Here is a 19,467-nt window from a genome sequence, read left to right on the forward strand (position 1 = left end):
GAGAGAGAGAGAGAGAGAGAGAGAGAGAGAGAGAGAGAGAGAGAGAGAGAGAGAGAGAGAGAGAGAGAGAGAGAGAGAGAGAGAGACCCAAACTCATTCCTTTGAGAGCTCTTTATTTTTTATGCAGTGCACTTCTGTGTTCAGTGTCACAACACTGGGATCTTCATTTCACTGCTTAACATAATAATGTTTTTTTTATGTGTGTTCATGCTACCTTGGTCACCTTATCTACAGGGCTAGGAACGCTACCTCTGTCTGTCCAACATTCCCACATCAATGAACTTTAATTTCACAATGAAACCATGCATTCAGTGTTCTGTAAATCCTGAGTAGCAACTTCCTGTGCTTTTTGGGTGCCAGAACATTTTTTGGCCAGTATTTAAATTAACACAAATATTAACATATTGAAGCAGTTAAAGAATGACTAGTCACATCAGTTAATAGAAGGAAACAAAACTTCTTGTAGCCTAGTCAAACTGAGCTCTTGGTCTGAAATAACTTGCTAAACTAATGACATATAGAAATAATTCTATGTAAAGCAGACTGTCTGTCAATGTTTGTTCTCCAAGGTATAAATTATGATCCCCTCACATTATATAGTTTCTTGCCACATCTAAATGCGGTCAGGACCCAGACACAGCAGTTGACTGTTAGTTCGTATGTCCCTCTTCACACTGTGTGGCTGCAGGTGATTGACTGGTCCAGGCCCAGATGCAGTTGCAGCATCCCACTGATCTTGTCTGGTACCGTACACATGTGTGGTGACAGTGGGCTCTAAATTTAAATAGAAGTCTTCACACTATGCAGTTAGTAGCCACACAGACATCGTGTGACAAACATATCTAGTGCACTTCCACAAGATTTATCTCTGACAATGGAGCAAGCTACTGACATTGAACATTTAATATGGCGGGTAGAAATGAGGCCTGTTTTGTGGGATAAAACCCTGGAGGAGTATAAAAGTCAAGATAAGACTGTTGCTGCATGAATAGAAGTTTCCTGTGACCCAAAGGAGGTCATCAAATGTTGCTTGTCACATTCTGAAGTGACTGAAGAACTCGCCATGATCTTTTCTTAATCCTTCAAATAGCGTTGTAAATGCTCCCACCACACTTCATTGTATATTCAATGGGTGCACCCAGTAAATTTGTCCTTGTCTTTACTTTTTCTTTCTGTGTAGTAAATATGGACACAGGAATTTCCTATGATTCATCCCATAGTATTTGTTGCTGCAAACTGGGAAGAGAGCTGGGTTTCAATGTGAGTGACAGCTGGATGATTGTGAGGCAGCAATTGCAGGCATTTCCGATCTGGTAGTTGCACCAAGACAGCAAGAAACCACATAGTGTGAAAGGGGTCATAGGCTGCTCAACACTTTTCATGAATATTTATATTGATAATATGTAAAACTCCAGACTGTTAGACAAAATCTATTACTATCTTCTACAAGTGTATGCTGTCAGAGCTTGCTATGAAGTACTTATGTGGCTAGCTGCACTATGCCTGAGTTACTGTGGTGGTCCACAAGACTATCCCTTTCCACCAGGGATTGAAAGGGGTAAGGGTTTGAATGATGTGTGTGTGTGTGTGTGTGTGTGTGTGTGTGTGTGTGTGTGTGTGTGTGTGTGTGTGTGTGTGTGTGTGTGGTGGTTTGTCTGGTCCACACCACATGGGATTGCCATCCTAGTTCATAAATAGATAGATCTTTCATACCATATAATGCCTATGACCTGTATTTGAGGTAATCACAATATACATCAGTGAAGGGCAGCAGATACTAAGATGTACAGCACAACAGATTTATAACAAGATCAAGACAAAGACAATGCATAAAAATAAAACTTGGTCACAATTTAACATCTTAAGAACACAGCTCAAGATAATGTCCATGCTACATATTTATGATCTCTCTTGTGACTTTCCATGTTACACAACATTTTTTTTTATCTATGGACAATAGAAGGAATACTGCAGAATTTACTTTTTCCCAAACAGTAAGATAGCTATGTAGTATGGTGTCAGGAAGCTGTGTCCTCACACAAGTAGTTTTGTTGGGTAAAGTTTACCTGCAGCACTGCAGAAAATGTAGACACCAGACAGTCTGGTGGTAGATGTGGCAGGTAGATCTCTGCCACATGGACATATGAGGTGCTGCATGCAGAAGAGGCTCAACCTTTTTTACATTTTTTAGTATATGAGAGCAGAAGATGGAGGATTGCTCTAGATGTAATTTATGCATAGAACACCTATATATATATATATATATATATATATATATATATATATATATATATATATATATATATATATATATATATATATATATATATATATATATATATATATCATTGTAAAGCTTTTAAAGAGATTTTTTTTATTAATATTTCATTCTATATTTTTGCATGTAAAAAATTTAATTTTAATTTAATTGGAGTGTAAAAAATTTAATTTTTTACACTCCATGTAAACAACTTAGAATTTAAAAATAGCTAATGCATGAAAGAATGTTACAGAATAATAGGTAAATGAGATAAGAATAAATACATAATGTAAACTTCATGTATTTATTACAATTTATTTTCTTATGAATATTATGATTTGCATTATTTTGTTTTTAATTTCTTTTCGTTACTCTCAAAAATTCGTTCACTGAAAATAAAGAGGCAGGATGATAAAAAAAAATCTTGTTTTCTTTATTGCCAGATGATAAAGGAGGGGTATCACAACAATCTCCTGTGAAAAAAACAAAAAAATGGCCAAATGCAGGTTGAGCACCTTCTGCACGCAGTGACTCATATGTGCACAGTCTCATTACATTTCAGTGATTTATAAACAATACTGTTACAGCATGGGAAATGAAAAATTAAATATATAAATAAAAAAACTGTGTGAAGTAAGCCTTAGGCAGAATACCTTAGGTGTGAAGGCATAAATTTATCTGATCCAGAGAGAGGGTCTCTATAATGATTTTATGAAGTTATGACAAAGGCATTTAAAATTAAGATAAAATTTTATCTGGCACGCAAATATTAATTTAACAAAATAAAACAGAACCTATTAGTCTGAACTGGATTACAGAATACAACTGATAGAACTATACAATATTTGACTCAAAGAGAGGAACCTTTGCCAAAACTCTTTCAAAGCCAAACCGCTCCAAGTTGATGGTCTCGTAGCCGCCATACATTATGCATTCCATGACTGCCCGGCCAATGCCTGGTGCCTGCTGGATGCCTGCAAAATACAATAAATTATTTTTTAAATGCATGACATGTGACACACGCTAGTTTGTAGATTTCTTACAAAAATATCTCTTATTTACCTAGTAAAACATAAGAGCATAAGACAATAAGGAAAGCTGCAAGAAGCCATTAGGCCTGCACATGGCTGTCCCTGTTCCCATATTTGTTCATCATGGTAGTAAACCAGAATTTCTGTTCACAATTTTTCTTCCCTATACACAAGAGCTGATCTCAAAGAAAAGCAGATAAAAGTAAAGCAACAATCAATCAATCAATCAATCAAAGTGAAGTATGTATGTGCACTTACTTATTTTTATCATACCTTGACCATTTATCACTTTTTTCATGGTGTGGCATTCACTACTTTTGTTCTTTCATATAACACACACACACACACACACACACACATACATTCACACACATTTATCAGAGTGGTCTTTGCATACATGGATAAGATTATAATGAGAAAGAACTGTGACAATGAACCATCCCAGACTAAAATATGCTGTGGTGGTGTGTTCTCCATATAAGATGAACATAAGAAAGAGGGGAAGGTTACAGAGAATAATTATAAAGATTGCCCCTATTCTGTCCATTTTGGTTCATGCTGAGATTGAATAAATTGAATCTGATATCACTGGAACAGATAGCAATGTACACAGCAATGACAGGAATGTAGGAATTTGACAAGAAAGTTGAAGATATTGAAGGATACAAAGAAATACAGAATTTCGTACCTATGTACTGATAAGTGGTTTGATGTAGATAAATACTAAAGGTATTCATGAGTTTCAAGGAATGACTGACTACCTAATATATGGAGACTGGATCCTATGAGTCTAATTTAATTTCACACACACACACACACACACACACACACACACACACACACACACACACACACACACACACAAACATACACACACTTGTCTGCCTTCCTTTTCTGCAGCTCTATATGTACACATACAATAGAGTAGGACCACAGAACAGTTCTATGTGTGATAGGAGGAAGACAAAAAAAAAAAAAAAGTGATTGGAGCATGCAAGGAAGAAATATAAGGGAAAACAAATTAAATTTCTATCATGGCCATCTCCTGGGAAAAGATTTTGTAACAGACATCAGATATATAGAATGATATGCTAATAGATAAATAAATAATTGGATGGATGGATGAATGGATGGATGAATAGACAGACAGACAGACAGACAGACAGACAGACAGACAGACAGACAGATAGATAGATAGATAGATAAGCAGATAGAGAGAGACAAATGGATAGATAAAGAGACAGACAGACAGATAGGCTGATAGATGGATAGATGAATGGATGGATGGAGATAGATAAATAGACAGATAACCATACTATATCAGAGTGAGTTACCATGACATGTCTGGATGTGATAGAAACTCACAATGCACTAAGGATTTTGTGATGCTGTTAACTACTCAACAGCATCACAGCAGGTACAAGTATATGTAAGTACTGAGATAAAAACCTTATCAGCAACCTATGAGATTTCCCTTTACCCCATTTGCTTTATTTATTTATTTATTTTGTATCAATTTACCTGCTCCCTTCATTAAAAATAAATAAATAAATAGAATAGAACAACGGAATACTAAAATAATATAAAATGAAAATAATCTGAAAGTTACAAACAAAATTATAACAAAGCAAAAAAACAAAATATGAATACAAATAAGTATTTTGCTTACTTGTCTTATTCTTTGTGAATACAAATTCCTCTGACACTCAGCAAGTGAGAATATATAGGTTTACATCCCTTCCATGTCACAAATATCAACTAAATAGAGCCAAGGTCTAGACAGCCTTCACCAAGAACTTTATATTCCCAAATAAATATAAAAGGATCAAAACAGGTAATATGTCTCCTTTATATTTCTCATTTTCATGATAAACTTTTTAGTCATAATATTATATATATTTTTCTCATTTGAAACTGCCTCTTAGCAAATACAATCCTTTTATGCATAATTCTATTTTTCAATGTGATGTTCCCTTTTAAAAATTTAAATACTGAGTGAAATCGTTATAGGGAAGTAAAATAGTCCTATGATAACAAAATCATGCTCATAAGAGGTGCATAGTAAATAAAAATTTCACAAGCTTGAGTGGAGTGTGAACAATTTACCTGCAAGCGGCTGAGTCACTCCTCCAGGAAGTGTGGGGGCTGAACACATGTCATAAGGTAAATATGCATCACACAAATAGTATTTTTTTAACTTTCTTTTCCTCATAACTGAGAAAATGTATACTTCATAATAACTTCAAAACACTACATGTTTTATGCATCTCTGTACAAAAGTTAAAAGAGAGTAAAACTGAATACAAAAGCATGAGAGGAATAACTGGGTTTCAATTTCATATACAGTAATGGGCATTACATTCAAGATATACTGATATATTCTTAAATACACAAAAGTAAAGGGAATGTTGGAGTCCCATTTCATACACTTTTAAACTAAATGAATATATTCTACATTGGTTATACTTTTCCAAAACTTAGCCTAAACTTCACTATGTCTTACCATGCCCACTGAAGCCACTGGCAATCAAGAAGTTGGAGAAGAGAGGATGAAGTCCAATGATACCATTCTGGTCAAAGGTGTTGTAGTCGTAGTAGCCAGCCCAGGAACTGTGGAGCTAAATGACCAAAACAGATACGTAAATGGTTACTTATTAGGAATAGAGAAACAAAAAAAGATATGGGTTAACAAAAAATTATTTATTTATCTGCACCTGACAGCCGTTCCTAAGAATTTTTCCCCCAAGGGGATGGCCATGATCAGGTTCCTTAAGGCAGCACCCAACCAAATCACAAATAAGCAGCAGAGAGACATATCCAGGGCAATTATGACCACAGCAAGTCCATATAAGAGTGATTTATCTAGTGGTTATAATAGCAACAACTGGTGCTCAATGGGTGGTTAGGGAGAGACATCTCATTGACCTAAAACTAATGCCAGTGGTGTTCACCTCATACCATATATACCCATATTCAAATGAGTAGGATACCATACATTGTCCTCAACAGGTTCTATAGGTGCATCTACATTATTCAAAGGTCTGGAGCCAGATTTAAAGATTTTTTAAAGATTTAAAGATTTTAAAGATTTAAAGGTTAAGCTTGTCTTTCAAACCAATTATGATGATGATGATAATGTTAACAGTTTAATCTCATTATCTGTACCTTCAGTTTTTCAAATGCAGGGACTCGCTGGGCTATGGTTGGCCATATGTTGTCCTCAAAAAAGCTATGGTCAACATCAAGGTTGTCCACGTTTGGCTCTTTGTCCTCAGGCGGTGACTGTCCACACAGGTACAGGCCTCCCAGGCCTTCTCGTCGGAAGTATGTTCCATTAGGGTCAACCAATAAGGGTGAATGAAGGCCTGGACCATCTGGGGCATGGACACAATACACGTAACGCTTTCTGCAAAATAGACATAAGAATACAATACATATCACACATGTAATGTACATATTTATTTTTACTATCTGTGAGGCTAATGGTAGGAATGTGTAACCCATACATAACAAAAGCATGAAACTTGTGGAGATAATGTGTGAAAGTTGGGATGGTAAGAATTTAGGACTCAGCGTGACACACAAGATTCATGAAGCTCACGGTAAAACTTGGATAACTCATTTATAAGTACAGTAATGAAAGGCAAACAGAGCAACAGAGAAATTGAAAGACAGATAAAACATACTTATAAACAGAAACAAAGACAGAGAAAGTAGACTTAACTTACATCCCAGCATGCTCCTTATATTAAATCAGCTATATAAACTTATGGAGCAGACAAGGAATCAGTGCATCAATACAACCCTGCAGTCTCCATCACACAAGAAGAATTATTACCTCTTAAATGCTCTTAGAGGCACAGACAAAACTGCTAGCCTACACTTCCTCTAAGCAATCACAGAATTCCAAGCAGGTGGCAACACTTTACTTCTTAAAAGGAGAAAACCGTATCATGGTACTTATCTTGTGAAGAAAATCATGACAACGACAAAAACACAAGGAAAATAACACACCTGGGCTCAATAGGGATGGGCACACTGAGGATGCCTGGCCCCTCCCCTATCCCTGCCATACGACCAAGCTCTCCCGTCCACGCCCCGCTGGCTGCCACCAGGATGGCAAAGTTGATGGTGCGAGTCTCTCCGCTGGGCAAAGTCACCTGGAGATCATGAATTGTAAGGAAAACATGTAAACAAATCAACAAATCAACAGGCATTAGAAAACTGCTTAAAATATTGAAAGGCAATATAAAACACCTAAGATTGCTGAAAAGCATTATGGAAAAGAAATGAGATAGAACTTATGGACTACCATAACACAGCTGAGTCAGTAATGTATTACAAACAGAGAAGATTAGCACAGTGATAAAGCTCTCATTTATATGCATATAAATGCTTATCACCACCATCCTGAATGCAATGAAATAATGTCCATTCCTTCAGCATATTCACTCAGAAACTGACAGTCATGAAAAAGTTAAATTAATGAACAATTGTTCCTTTACAGCTCTCTCACTCCCCTTTCATGGTTTTCCTACCATACTCATCTATTCTTCACCTCAAATATGTTACCTCCTTTCTAGACCTACAACCTCACTTCAGCAAAATTCTCTGTAACTATGAAAATATATAAATGGAGGAACCAAAGTGCATTTGCTTGAGAACACTGAATATATTGCAAGTCTCTGCCAATTCCTGGATCTGAAGCCTCACTAAGCACATCTCTTCCTTTCAGCTTCATAAGCCAACTGATACTTTTATTTTCATTCTTCAGTTTGAGCTCCTTTCATATATATATATATATATATATATATATATATATATATATATATATATATATATATATATATATATATATATATATATATATATATATATATATACTCGTATATATAAAGAGAGAGAGAGAGAGAGAGAGAGAGAGAGAGAGAGAGAGAGAGAGAGAGAGAGAGAGAGAGAGAGAGAGAGAGAGAGAGAGAGAGAGAGAGAGAGAGAGAGAGAGAGAGAGAGAGAGAGAGAATGGTGTGACATTATAAATCTATATATGAATAAATAAATAAATAAATAAGTAAATCACATAATAAAAACACCTTATGCACTAAACTCCTTATGCCTCTTTGGTGCTTAATAGTTCCATACAAAATGTTTGTCAGCTCTTTATCTTGTATTCTAACACACCAAGGCTCCTGATTGCTAAATATTACATTGATGAAGGAGATCAAGAGCAGCACATCAGTTACAGACAATCTCACCTCAGCAGTGGTGATACGTTTGATGTTTGACTGTTGTGTTCCCTCCAGAATCATGTCATCCATGGTCTCTCCAGAGAAGCTGGTCACTTTCCCATTGATGTAGTGTGCCCCGAGAGAGATGGCTTTTCGTTGCAGACCAATCAACAAACTCCATGGGTCAAACCTTTATTGAAGTTGTGAAGGAGACACAACAAGGTTGAAATAACATGCACATCAAATTATAGAAATATTAATCTAAATTCTGTGTCTCTGTCTTACAAACTCAATTATTTTTCTTGCTTATTTCACTAACAAGTTTCATAACCTTGCGCATCATGTGATTCTTGTCACCATACACTTTACGATGCTTGAAAAATCAGGAACATGATGAAACGTTTATCACCTGCTAGAGTACATTAAATTGAGAATGATAAAAAAAAAAAAAAATGCTTTTTGAATAGTGAAAAGATGTAATACAATATCACATAAAAGTCATTTCTAAAATGCTATGGAACAAATAAAATAACATACTGCTCCATACCCATAAAATTCAGCCAGATTTTACTCACCAGCCTTCGTTTTCTCTCCCCAAGACTCCTGCTGCAACACCAGAAACATTCAGCCATGGATACATTTTGGAAAGCTCTGTATTAGTGAGGAAGGACACTTTTGCTCCCATATCTCTGAAGAAATAACACAATATCAATTAGAGAAAAATTTTCACCTATGGCAGTCGCAGAGGACAATCCTCTTTCAAATCAATTACCAACACATCAGTCACCACTCATAAAGGGAGCAGCAACTAAAATATTTCTACTTTATAACAAATACATAAAAATTTCCCACTTTAATTTCAGTAGGTAACAAAAAATTTTGATTTCATTATCATTTACCTGTGATTTTCTTTTACTCACAAACCTGATGAACAAAACTTTGACTTGGCATCATCAATGACCCATAGTAATTTATCCTGTCACAGTCAGTAGTCAATTAACATTTCCTTCCACTGTGCTTACCATTTTCTTTCACCTAAGACTTTGATTTGTTATTAATCCATCAGTTATCAAATTCAGTAATGAGACAGTCACATGATTAAAGAACAAGACTGAAGACAAGCAAAACACAGTAGAAATAAGTGTGGCAGCTCATTCAACTTGTGGCCACAACTTTACATCACCCCATGAACACCATGGAGATACCTATGCACAACATGTAGTTTACCTTTCACATCTAATCTCTCAGCTTATTCTATGAAACTTTTCCAGCTGTTTTATTTATATACTATTTCTATGCTCTAGTCCTATCACTTCAATTCAATATGTGGGTTTATCAAAAGAAAAAAAATTTACAGAATTATGCAACATTCGTAACCTTAGATATGATTTTTAATCTGTAGAACACCATCACTCCTCAACAAACCTCATCTTTTCCTCATTGAAACACAGGTGTCTGGGGCAACTGACAGTAGCCCCTTTTCTGTTCCCTCCTACTTTCCCTATCCTCATTTTCAATCCAAAGCTGGATGTTGCATCTATGTGTGCAACGACTTAACTTTCTCTCGTGCCCACACTCTTGAATCTTCCAAGTTTTCCACCATCTGACTACAGCTACAAAGTCACTGTCAAACTAAATTTATCTGTGCTGTATACCTCTCACCTAACTCCTCTGACTACAAGAAATTCTTTGACTACTGAACTTCCAAAATGGAGCACATTCTGACTCTCTTCCCTTTTGCAAACATCTCTATTCTTGGAGACTTCAATGTTCACCACCAGCTTTGGCTTTCCTCTCCCTTCATTGACCATCCTGGTGAATTAACCTTTAACTTTCCTATCCTCTATGACCTAGAGCAACTGGTGCAATATCCTACTCATATTCCTCATCATCTTGGTGATACCCCAACATTCTTGATCTGTTCCTTACTTCCAATCCTTCTGTTTATGTTGTCACCCTATCTTCTCTGTTGAGCTCCTCTGATCACAACTTCATATCTATATCTTGTCCTATCACTCAACTCCCTTCTCAGGATCCCCCAAGGCAGAGGTGCCTCTGGTGTTTTGCATCTGCTAATTGGAGGGACCTGAGGAGGTATCCTAATTTTTCTTAGAATGACTACTGATTCCATGTCAGAGTGCTGGTCTCATAGCAGAGGTGATAGTGTCTAGCACGCAAACATACATTCTTCACTCTATCTCATCCTAAACTTTCCAAACCTTGGAAGCCTCTTCTTGTGCTATACATGATAGAGAGGTGGCCCACAAAAGGTACCTAAGCTTTCCATCACCAGAATCTCATGCACTTTATATTTCTGCCTGGAATCATGCCAAGTCTGTTCTCCAACTAGCCAAAGCTCCTTCACCAATAGAAAGTGTCAAAATCTTACAAGATTTAACACCCTCATGATTTCTGGCATCTAGCCAAAAGACATCTCCAATAACTTTGGTTCTTCATCTTTCTCTCCTTTATTTCAACATGATGGGCAGCACTGCCATCTCATCTATTTCCAAAGCAGGACTCTTCATTTAAACCTTTGCTAAAAATTCTACCTTGGATGATTCAGGGCTTGTTCCTCCCTCTCTTCCATCCTCTGACTACTTCATGCTATCCATTAAGATCCTTCGCATGTTTTCCATGCCCTCACTGGCCTAAACCCTCAGAAGGCTTATGGAACTGATGGGGTCCCTCCTATTGTTGTTCTCTGAAACTGTCCCTCCGTGCTTGCAGCTTACCTAGTCAAATTCTTCCAACTCTGTCTATCAACATCTACCTTACCTTCTTGCTGTAAGTTTGCCTATATTCGGTCTGTTCCTAAAAAGGGTGACCTTTCTAATCCTTCAAACTACTGCTCCTATTGCTTTAATTTCCTGCCTCTCTTAAGTTTTTTAATCTATTCTCAACAGGAAGATTCTTAAACATCTATCACTTCACAACCTTCTATCTGATCACCAGTATCAGTTCCACCAATACTGGTGATCTTCTGGCTTTCCTTACTGAGTCTCGGCCATCCTTTTTTAGGGATTTTGGTGAAACTTTTGCTGTTGCCTTAAACATATCAATGATCTTCTAAATCAAACTTCTTGTCCTATCCACTCCTATGCTTATGATATTACCCTGCACTTTTCCATGTCTTTTCATAGATACCCAACCTTTCAGGAGGTAAACAGTTCACATAGGGAAGCCACAGAATGCCTGACTTCTGATCTAAAATTTCTGATTGGGACAGAGCAAACTTAGTATTGTTCAATGCCTCAAAAACTCAATTCCTCCATCTGTCAACTTGATACAACCCTCCAGATAACTATCCCCTCTTCTTCAGTGACATTCATCTGTATCCCTCTTCTACACTGAACATCCTTGGTCTGTTCTTTACTTATAATCTAAATTGGAAACATCACATCTCATCTCTAGTTAAAACAGTCTCCATGAAGTTAGGCATTCTGAGTTGTCTCTGCCAGTTCTCCACCCCTCTCCTCCCACCAGCTGCTAGCTCTGTACAGGGGCTTTCTACATCCATGTATGGAGTATGCTTCACATGGGAGGGGGAGGGGGGGTTCCACTCATACTTCTCTTTTAGACAGGGTGAATCAAGTTTTTTGTCTTATCAACTCCTCTCCTCTAATTGACTGTCTTCAGCCTCTCTCATTGTTGCAATGCTGCATCTCTTGCTATCTTACACCACTATTTTCATGCTTACTGCTCTTCTGATCTTGTCATTGTCTAGTCTTGCTGTGCATCCCTCACCCTGATCCACTCCATTATTTCACAATGCAATCTTAAAATTTTTTATCAATTTTTGTATTCAAATTTGCTATGGATCTTTGTGATGCTGACACCACACTTGAGATACTGGCCCATCAAAGTTGTGGCTTGATATTATTCCACATACATGTCCACTTCTTTCATTTGTAATGAAAACAGTCTTGTAATGTTTTGATTCTATTTCATATTCCAATTTCCTATGGGATAACTATTAAACATTTCAAACCTTTCCCAAACACTTCCACCACTCTCACCATTTTCTGGCATTTGTTAAATGTCCTTACAACTCCAGGGATAACAAACCTCTGACAGTCCTCCATTTTCTTTACATAAGCAAATTAGTATTAAGAGCATTACACATTATACTTTCATGTTATACTTTCATAAATACAACTATTTTACCAAATACTTTATTACTTATACCATCACTTGATGTCTCCATGCCTACTAGCATTCCCTTCATTACACAGTCCATTAATCCAATCAACTAGCCTCCAAAAGTTCCCTCTCATAATTTCCTTCCACTTTCCCATGCTTGGACAGAAAATAAACTCAAAATCATTATACAAGTTGGGCATATCAGTGAAATTCTCTTACTCTCAAGAACTCACTGTTTTCCACAAAATAGCCTCACAACTTTTCTTGATGATGGAGTTTGTATCTTCAACCCAAATCATCTAACAATAAATATATGTGCTTCCAGAGATAGTGCTCTATTTTCCATGGAAAGAGGGTAGTTACAGATAAACTGTAATTTATATGCAGGAAAATCCCAAGTCTCACAAGCATTCTCTTCATAAGTAAACTGAGTAGTCACAGGAACCTTGCACATCCTTGTCTCATATCCACAACCCACAAAACTAAGTTTTTTAAAAGATATACATACATTTGTAATTCATAATTTTGTCTGAGTTGCTCGTATCCTTCCTCTGATGCCAGTGTGAGGTAGCCATTGGGATTGAACTGAATGTCTGGGGTATCCAAGCCCTCCACCTCCAGCAGCTCAGGAATGTTGCGCAGGAACTCCATCCCATACATGGAGAGCTGAATGTTCTCTGGGATGCTAAACTGCTGCCGGATGCCACCCACCGACAGCACCGTGGAGGCCTTCTTGTACTGCACACACCAGTGGGAGAGGAGGCTACAATTCAGCCACACAAAGCATCTATTCCTGACTACCTACAACAGTCACAATGCTCCTGGCTGTGCTCCTCAACAAAAATTCTCATTGACTTATGTATATACACATTTTATAAATCAAAAGAATAATTCAACCATAGTAATGTATTAAGGATAATATCAGCTTATCAATATAATGTGTACTACTAATATACAAAACATTAAATCACAGTATACATCTTTATCTCTATGGAATGAATTGGGTGGTTGGTTTATCAATCAGTATAAAGAAAAAAATGCAGAGATATAAAAAAAAAAGTATAAGAAAAGTATTAGACATAAAATAACATGCCTCTGTTCCTCTGTTATGTGAGGATGAGAATACAGATTCCCTGGTAGAAAGTGATGTGTTCTAGTCCGTAAGTTTGAGCAGTGAAGCTTACAGCGATAAAGCAAAACAAAGAGAGTATACATAACTTACACCTGGGTCTTCCTCAACAACCACCACGCTGAGCCCACCCCGTGCCTTCTCCTTGAGGTGGTAGGCAACAGAGGACCCCATGGCACCTCCTCCCACCACCAGCACATCACAAAAAGATGGCCATACATTTTCTCCCACATCTGCACCACTGGGCTCAAAACCATATGTGTTTTTGGGTGCTGGTTTTGCTTTAGCTTCTGCATTGCTCCGTGCTCTGGTTGTTATGTCCTCAAAGAATTTCTTGCGCTTTTTATAAAAGCTTACAACATCATCTTTTAATATTCCAAAAGCCCTTTCATATGGATTTGAGTATTCATACTTTCGAAACTTCTGTTCCACCTTTTCTTTTTCTGTACCCAAATCCTCATCATCCTTTTTGCTTTCATAAGTCTGACATGAGAGTGACAAACCGCGCCTCGAGTTGGCAACTTGTGATGAGCACAGCATATAAAGTTTACTGACATTGGTCTTCAATCTTCCAAGGACACCACAAGAAGAAATGGATGTACGCAACATTTTAGTAGAAAATATTACTAATATTTTCTCTTAACACTTTTATGAGCTTTTAATATATTTACACTCTCATTTCATTTTCCTTATAGATGGAGGTGTGTTCACTTAGTCACTCATGACCTGCAAAGAAAACATTGATGTAGAACATGACAAGTCATGACCTGCTTCATTCTAACATACCCTCTCCTTCCCTATCTACTCTCCTGTTTCCATCACACTGCTGACCTACCAGTTTCTTCTTACTATCTATTTATTCACACTCACTACTACTACTACTACTACTATGAATACTACTACTATTACTACTGCTTCTCTCTCTCTCTCTCTCTCTCTCTCTCTCTCTCTCTCTTTCTCTCTCTCTCTCTCTGCTGATCTGCCCAAATATCTTCCCCTTGTTCTTCAGTACTATTTCTACTCCCCTTCTAATATGTCCTTGACTCTTCCTGTCCTATCCTTTCATCTCTTTCTTTTCTCTTTCATCTGCTCTCCTTCTTACTCTTGCTCTAAACTACATAATATCCTATTCCAGACATTAAATTTATGGCTTATATAATGCTAACTGACTGAATAACACAATTTATTAAGAAAGAAGATGGATTGCAGCACCTCATATTTTTTAAACACTTCAAGATTGATCTAAAGGCTTCAGCTGTGAGAGGAGAACTTCCTTACAGGACACTCAAAGTGACTTGTTATGAACTGAGCAAAGATGATCACCATCCTAAGTTGAATTCACTGGTCTTTAGCTGTCCCACCACTTCACAGGTAAACATCAGACTAAAACTAAATGGCACAAGTTCAAACCTTAAAAGCCTTTATACTGAGCAACAAAGAAAACTATTTTTCTATGCAGAAGTGGTCAACTGATGGGTTATATAAACTAAAGACCACAACTGCCACAACTGTTGATGTTTTCTTAGATCTAGCAAAATAAATAAATAAAAATTGATTTAAAAAATCAAATAACAAAGGACAAGCAAAAATTACAGGTTCTAAAGAAAATACTAAACATAACAATATAAAAAAAAACTCATTAAGCCACATTCTGTTTAGGGAAATATAGACATACAAAACACTTAAGGTGGGTTATGATATACTTAAGTTGGTAAATTTTTAGTATTACACCATGATCCCCCTATCCCCACAACAAAATTGGGGGCTTGTGGGAATGTGGGGTTTTGGGTGGGGAGACAAACTGGAAAAATTTGGGGATAAATATAGCCTAAAAATTATACACATGGCTATATATTTGTATACAATTTAAAAACAAAACTTATTAGCAAATTTCGTCCCCCATATCAAAAAATCCTAGTTCGGTGGTGCAGCCTTGACAACCCCCTCAGGGATACTAATCTAACCTAACATGGGGGCTGCACCCCCTTGGACCTCCCCAAGGATATTAACCTAACCTAACCTAACATTCTAGGGGCTATTATTTAATGTTATTATCCTAGGAATGGGTTTAGAGAATTTTTTGGGAAGTGCCTGTGTCTAGGAATGTTTATCTATTCACATTTATAGGCTATATTTTTCAGTAAAACCTGGCATTGTATGTGGGACCAGACCAAAATTGTCTTGTCAACCATTCTGTCCCTTGTTTTACTAGTAAATCAGCATTTTTCATCTCTGCCATCTGAAAACTCTGCATTTCCAAAAATCCCTACACTTGCTGGGGAAGAGCTGAACACTTCAAAAACTATGCATTTCCCATGGAAACTCAGAGCGACAGTTTCTTAGAACCCAGTAAGGTATGCAAAAATCACATTCCCAATGTTGTAGACTATGATGGTGTAATTCTAAAATAATGCCCTTAGGTTTGGCTAAGTTACCATACCTAACCTAGTCTAAACTCTGAAGCCTAAGTACAGAAATTACATATATCAACATAAATACATATGTATAGAGCACATCTGAGCTAAAGGGAGTTCAGAGGTTTTGAATACAAAACTACAAGAGATATGTTTTTTTTTTTTTGCAAGTTTTGATCTTTCTTCAACGAGGAAAATGCTGGATAATCAATACATACCCAAATTTATCATTAAAAAAAAAAGAAAAAAAAAAACTCGGTGATGCATGGCCACTGAGTAACCCACATGGGTTCACCCCATCTCATAGGAGCAATTGATCATAAAAAAAATCCTGAATGTGCAAGAGTCCAAATACATTAACATAACAATAACAGAGTAAGATTTCCCAAGACAACAGAGGTCACACTGGTCCCGGTGGTTCTGTCTGGGTCTCCTACCTCTCAGCCACTATGTGTACACAAGCGATGCTATCTTGATGTCGTGTGTTAAGGTGCCATATGTTCAGTTATATTATTTTCCTGCAGGTGTAAGAGGTTTTTATCAGCAAACACAACCCTTGGGTGGCACGTGGAAGACACAGCGGCGGTAATGCAGCCGGCGTCGTCTGTTTGTTTACAACTGTGGTGCCGATGTAACGGCATAATGAGTGTGGATAGTCACACAATAATAAGGAAGACAAAATAAGTAATATATCAGCATTTGATATATATATATATATATATATATATATATATATATATATATATATATATATATATATATATATATATATATATATATATATATATATATATATATATTCATTTATTTATTTATTTATTTATATATATATATATATATATATATATATATATATATATATATATATATATATATATATATATATATATATATATATATATATATATATATATATATATATATATATATATATCAGGATCTGTTTTATGGAAATGTGGAAAATTAGAAAACAACAATAACAACAACACAAATACTTCACAAACAGCAAAATACAATTTATCAAAACACAGAACATTGTCAAACGCAAGGTCTCAGACCCTGGTCAGACGGTACAAAGGTTGATCCCACGAACATTACGGACTTGATAGCATAGTTTAAAAATGGTTACTACAAGGAAAACTGAGGGAAATAAATAATCCCCCAAAAGAATTATATAGGCTGGGCTTTAACACGCCGTTCTATACGAAAGAAATTATTGCGCTTATGTGATCATAAGGTTTGCAATCTTATAAAACCAACAAAATAACAATTATTACAATAAGAAGATTTCCCTCTTTCTAACCATGCATTTCGATATTCTCGTATATGTCAGCTCTGATATTAAAATATTAGTGACTTGGAACACAATCCTTTGTACACCATGGACGTTGGACGGTCTTTGATTATGGGTCCTCGAAACATACTGTCTTCTTGGGATCTGTGTTCCGCTTTGTATCGTCTCTTAGGTCGCCCACTCCTTGGTTTTGTTGTCCCTTGGTATTGGTGCTTTTTTTCTCTATTACAATGCTTCTACAGTCCTTTTAACCAAGTCTGAATTATTTTTTTTAAACATTTCATCACTTTTTATCTAATTCAGCTTTTATCTCCCTACTTCAGATGATCTTATTTATACAGGAGAAAAGACTCTGATCACTGTACCTTACAACTTAGCCATTCTTCCATCCATAACACAATATCTTACCTTCTTGTTCACTTAGACAATTGGAATTCTAGTCGTGATAATCTTGTAGGACTCTTCACTATATGCAGGTTTTATATACAACTTTTCTTCATTTATTACTGTTCACACCTTCCAAAAAAGCATGAGTGTATCTTCCTTGGCCTCAACAACAACGCTAGCGCTGCTGACTGCTGGTTCCTACTGCACTTGTACACCCTCCCAACTGTGGCTTCAATCCCAGACAATTGCTCCCATCTAGCCACTTACTTGCACATCAGCCTTGACTTTTAAATCAGTGACTAGACTTCATATTTGCTCTCTCTCTCTCTCTCTCTCTCTCCACAGTCCTGAAGATCCTGGTCTAAATTCAATGTAGCATTAGCAATAATCTATAGTCTCTGGCAGTGTGGTGTTAAAAGGCATGAGAGAGAGAGAGAGAGAGAGAGAGAGAGAGAGAGAGAGAGAGAGAGAGAGAGAGAGAGAGAGAGAGAGAGAGAGAGAGAGAGAGAGAGAGAGAGAGAGAGAGAGAGAGAGAGAGAGAGAGAGAGAGAGAGAGAGAGAGAGAGAGAGAGAGAGAGAGAGAGAGAGACCCTCTCTCACAACTTGAGCTGCCAAGCAATGAACATCAACAGTGATATTGCCTATTCTCCTGGGTGGCATAAGATACAACACATTCAAGTAAAATGCCTCTCCTCTAACCCTGTGTGTTGGTTTGATCCAATAACTCCAATACTAATGCCAGAGCTGGCCTGTTGCTGTTCTCTCAATTAAACCTCAAGTGCACTACCATGATATGAAAACCTAAAACTATATGTAATATGTCATGTACATCAAGAGTTTTAAAAGATGCCTGCTGTGTTATGTGCTGTGTACATTCAGTAGTTATGAACACCACTCATTTTTTTAACATTCTCACAGATTCCTTCATTGACCTACAAAGTACATAGTACTGAGTTAAAATAACTGCAGGAACACAAAGTGAAACTGATAATTCACCTTGTGATACTCACACATTGGGTGCCATTACTCTCATATAATGGTAATTGTATTGCTAATTACCATCCTAGATCATGGTTACCCATTACCTTAGAAAGATAACAGGACCAGACAATTCATCTTGAGGATATAAACCGCTCACAACATCCTCTTCCAAAGTTCTTAGGCTGTCAGTGAAAGTAAGAATACATAATACCATGATAGTACTAATAGCATAGCAGGAGACTAAGCACAAGATTTTGCTAGCCATACTATCTTTGAGAAGCAGTAACTTTGTGTACCTTGACAAACTGACAATCATATCCATGTGACAATCATCATCACTAATGGTTCAGTCAATGGTAACCAACAGCAGTATACCAAACTGCAAGGCTTATACAATATGAACTATAATTTTAAGATCAATCTAAGAGACATCTAGTTATCAATACAGGTTCAAATAATGTTAAGAAAACTAAAGTAATAATGGCATGATCTGGCATCTTGGTGCACATTAGCAACATTATGATTTGAAAAATACTTCAAAACAGATTTTCAGGTAGTTACAACTCCAGTCCTACCAGCTACAATTAGGTAAATGCATCACTT

At 36.7% G+C, this 19,467-nt stretch overlaps 1 protein-coding gene across 3 annotated transcripts; it reads right to left on the reverse strand.

The window, feature by feature from the left end:
• Window positions 1-1,574: 1,574 nt before the first annotated feature.
• On the reverse strand, window positions 1,575-18,149 carry LOC135104145 (FAD-dependent oxidoreductase domain-containing protein 1-like). 3 transcript variants are annotated; one of them, XM_064011192.1, is made up of 10 exons: window positions 17,905-18,149; window positions 13,882-14,514; window positions 13,168-13,397; window positions 9,092-9,205; window positions 8,544-8,706; window positions 7,306-7,451; window positions 6,457-6,697; window positions 5,795-5,909; window positions 5,398-5,436; window positions 1,575-3,234 (listed from the first exon to the last, which is right to left on the reverse strand). In XM_064011192.1, exons 2-10 carry the CDS (start codon window positions 14,395-14,397, stop codon window positions 3,095-3,097), a joined length of 1,704 nt encoding a protein of 567 aa, XP_063867262.1. In that variant the 5' UTR covers window positions 14,398-14,514; window positions 17,905-18,149; the 3' UTR covers window positions 1,575-3,094. The 3 variants fall into 3 exon arrangements, with proteins under 3 accessions (XP_063867262.1, XP_063867261.1, XP_063867263.1); XM_064011191.1 differs by lacking the exon at window positions 17,905-18,149 and adding an exon at window positions 16,640-16,835; XM_064011193.1 differs by lacking the exons at window positions 5,398-5,436; window positions 17,905-18,149 and adding an exon at window positions 16,640-16,834.
• Window positions 18,150-19,467: the final 1,318 nt, after the last annotated feature.

Source organism: Scylla paramamosain, chromosome 10 (genome assembly GCF_035594125.1).
Source record: "Scylla paramamosain isolate STU-SP2022 chromosome 10, ASM3559412v1, whole genome shotgun sequence".
Classification (NCBI taxonomy): Eukaryota; Metazoa; Arthropoda; class Malacostraca; order Decapoda; family Portunidae; genus Scylla; species Scylla paramamosain.

Excerpts from the sequence above, each read along its gene's own strand:
- LOC135104145 (XM_064011192.1), bottom strand. The coding sequence starts at position 14,397 with ATGTTGCGTACATCCATTTCTTCTTGTGGTGTCCTTGGAAGATTGAAG. Across the intron at positions 13,398-13,881 it reads TTGTTGAGGAAGACCCAGGT|TACAAGAAGGCCTCCACGGT; the intron begins GTAAGTTATGTA and ends TGGTGTGTGCAG. Across the intron at positions 7,452-8,543 it reads AACGTATCACCACTGCTGAG|GTGACTTTGCCCAGCGGAGA; the intron begins GTGAGATTGTCT and ends CATGATCTCCAG.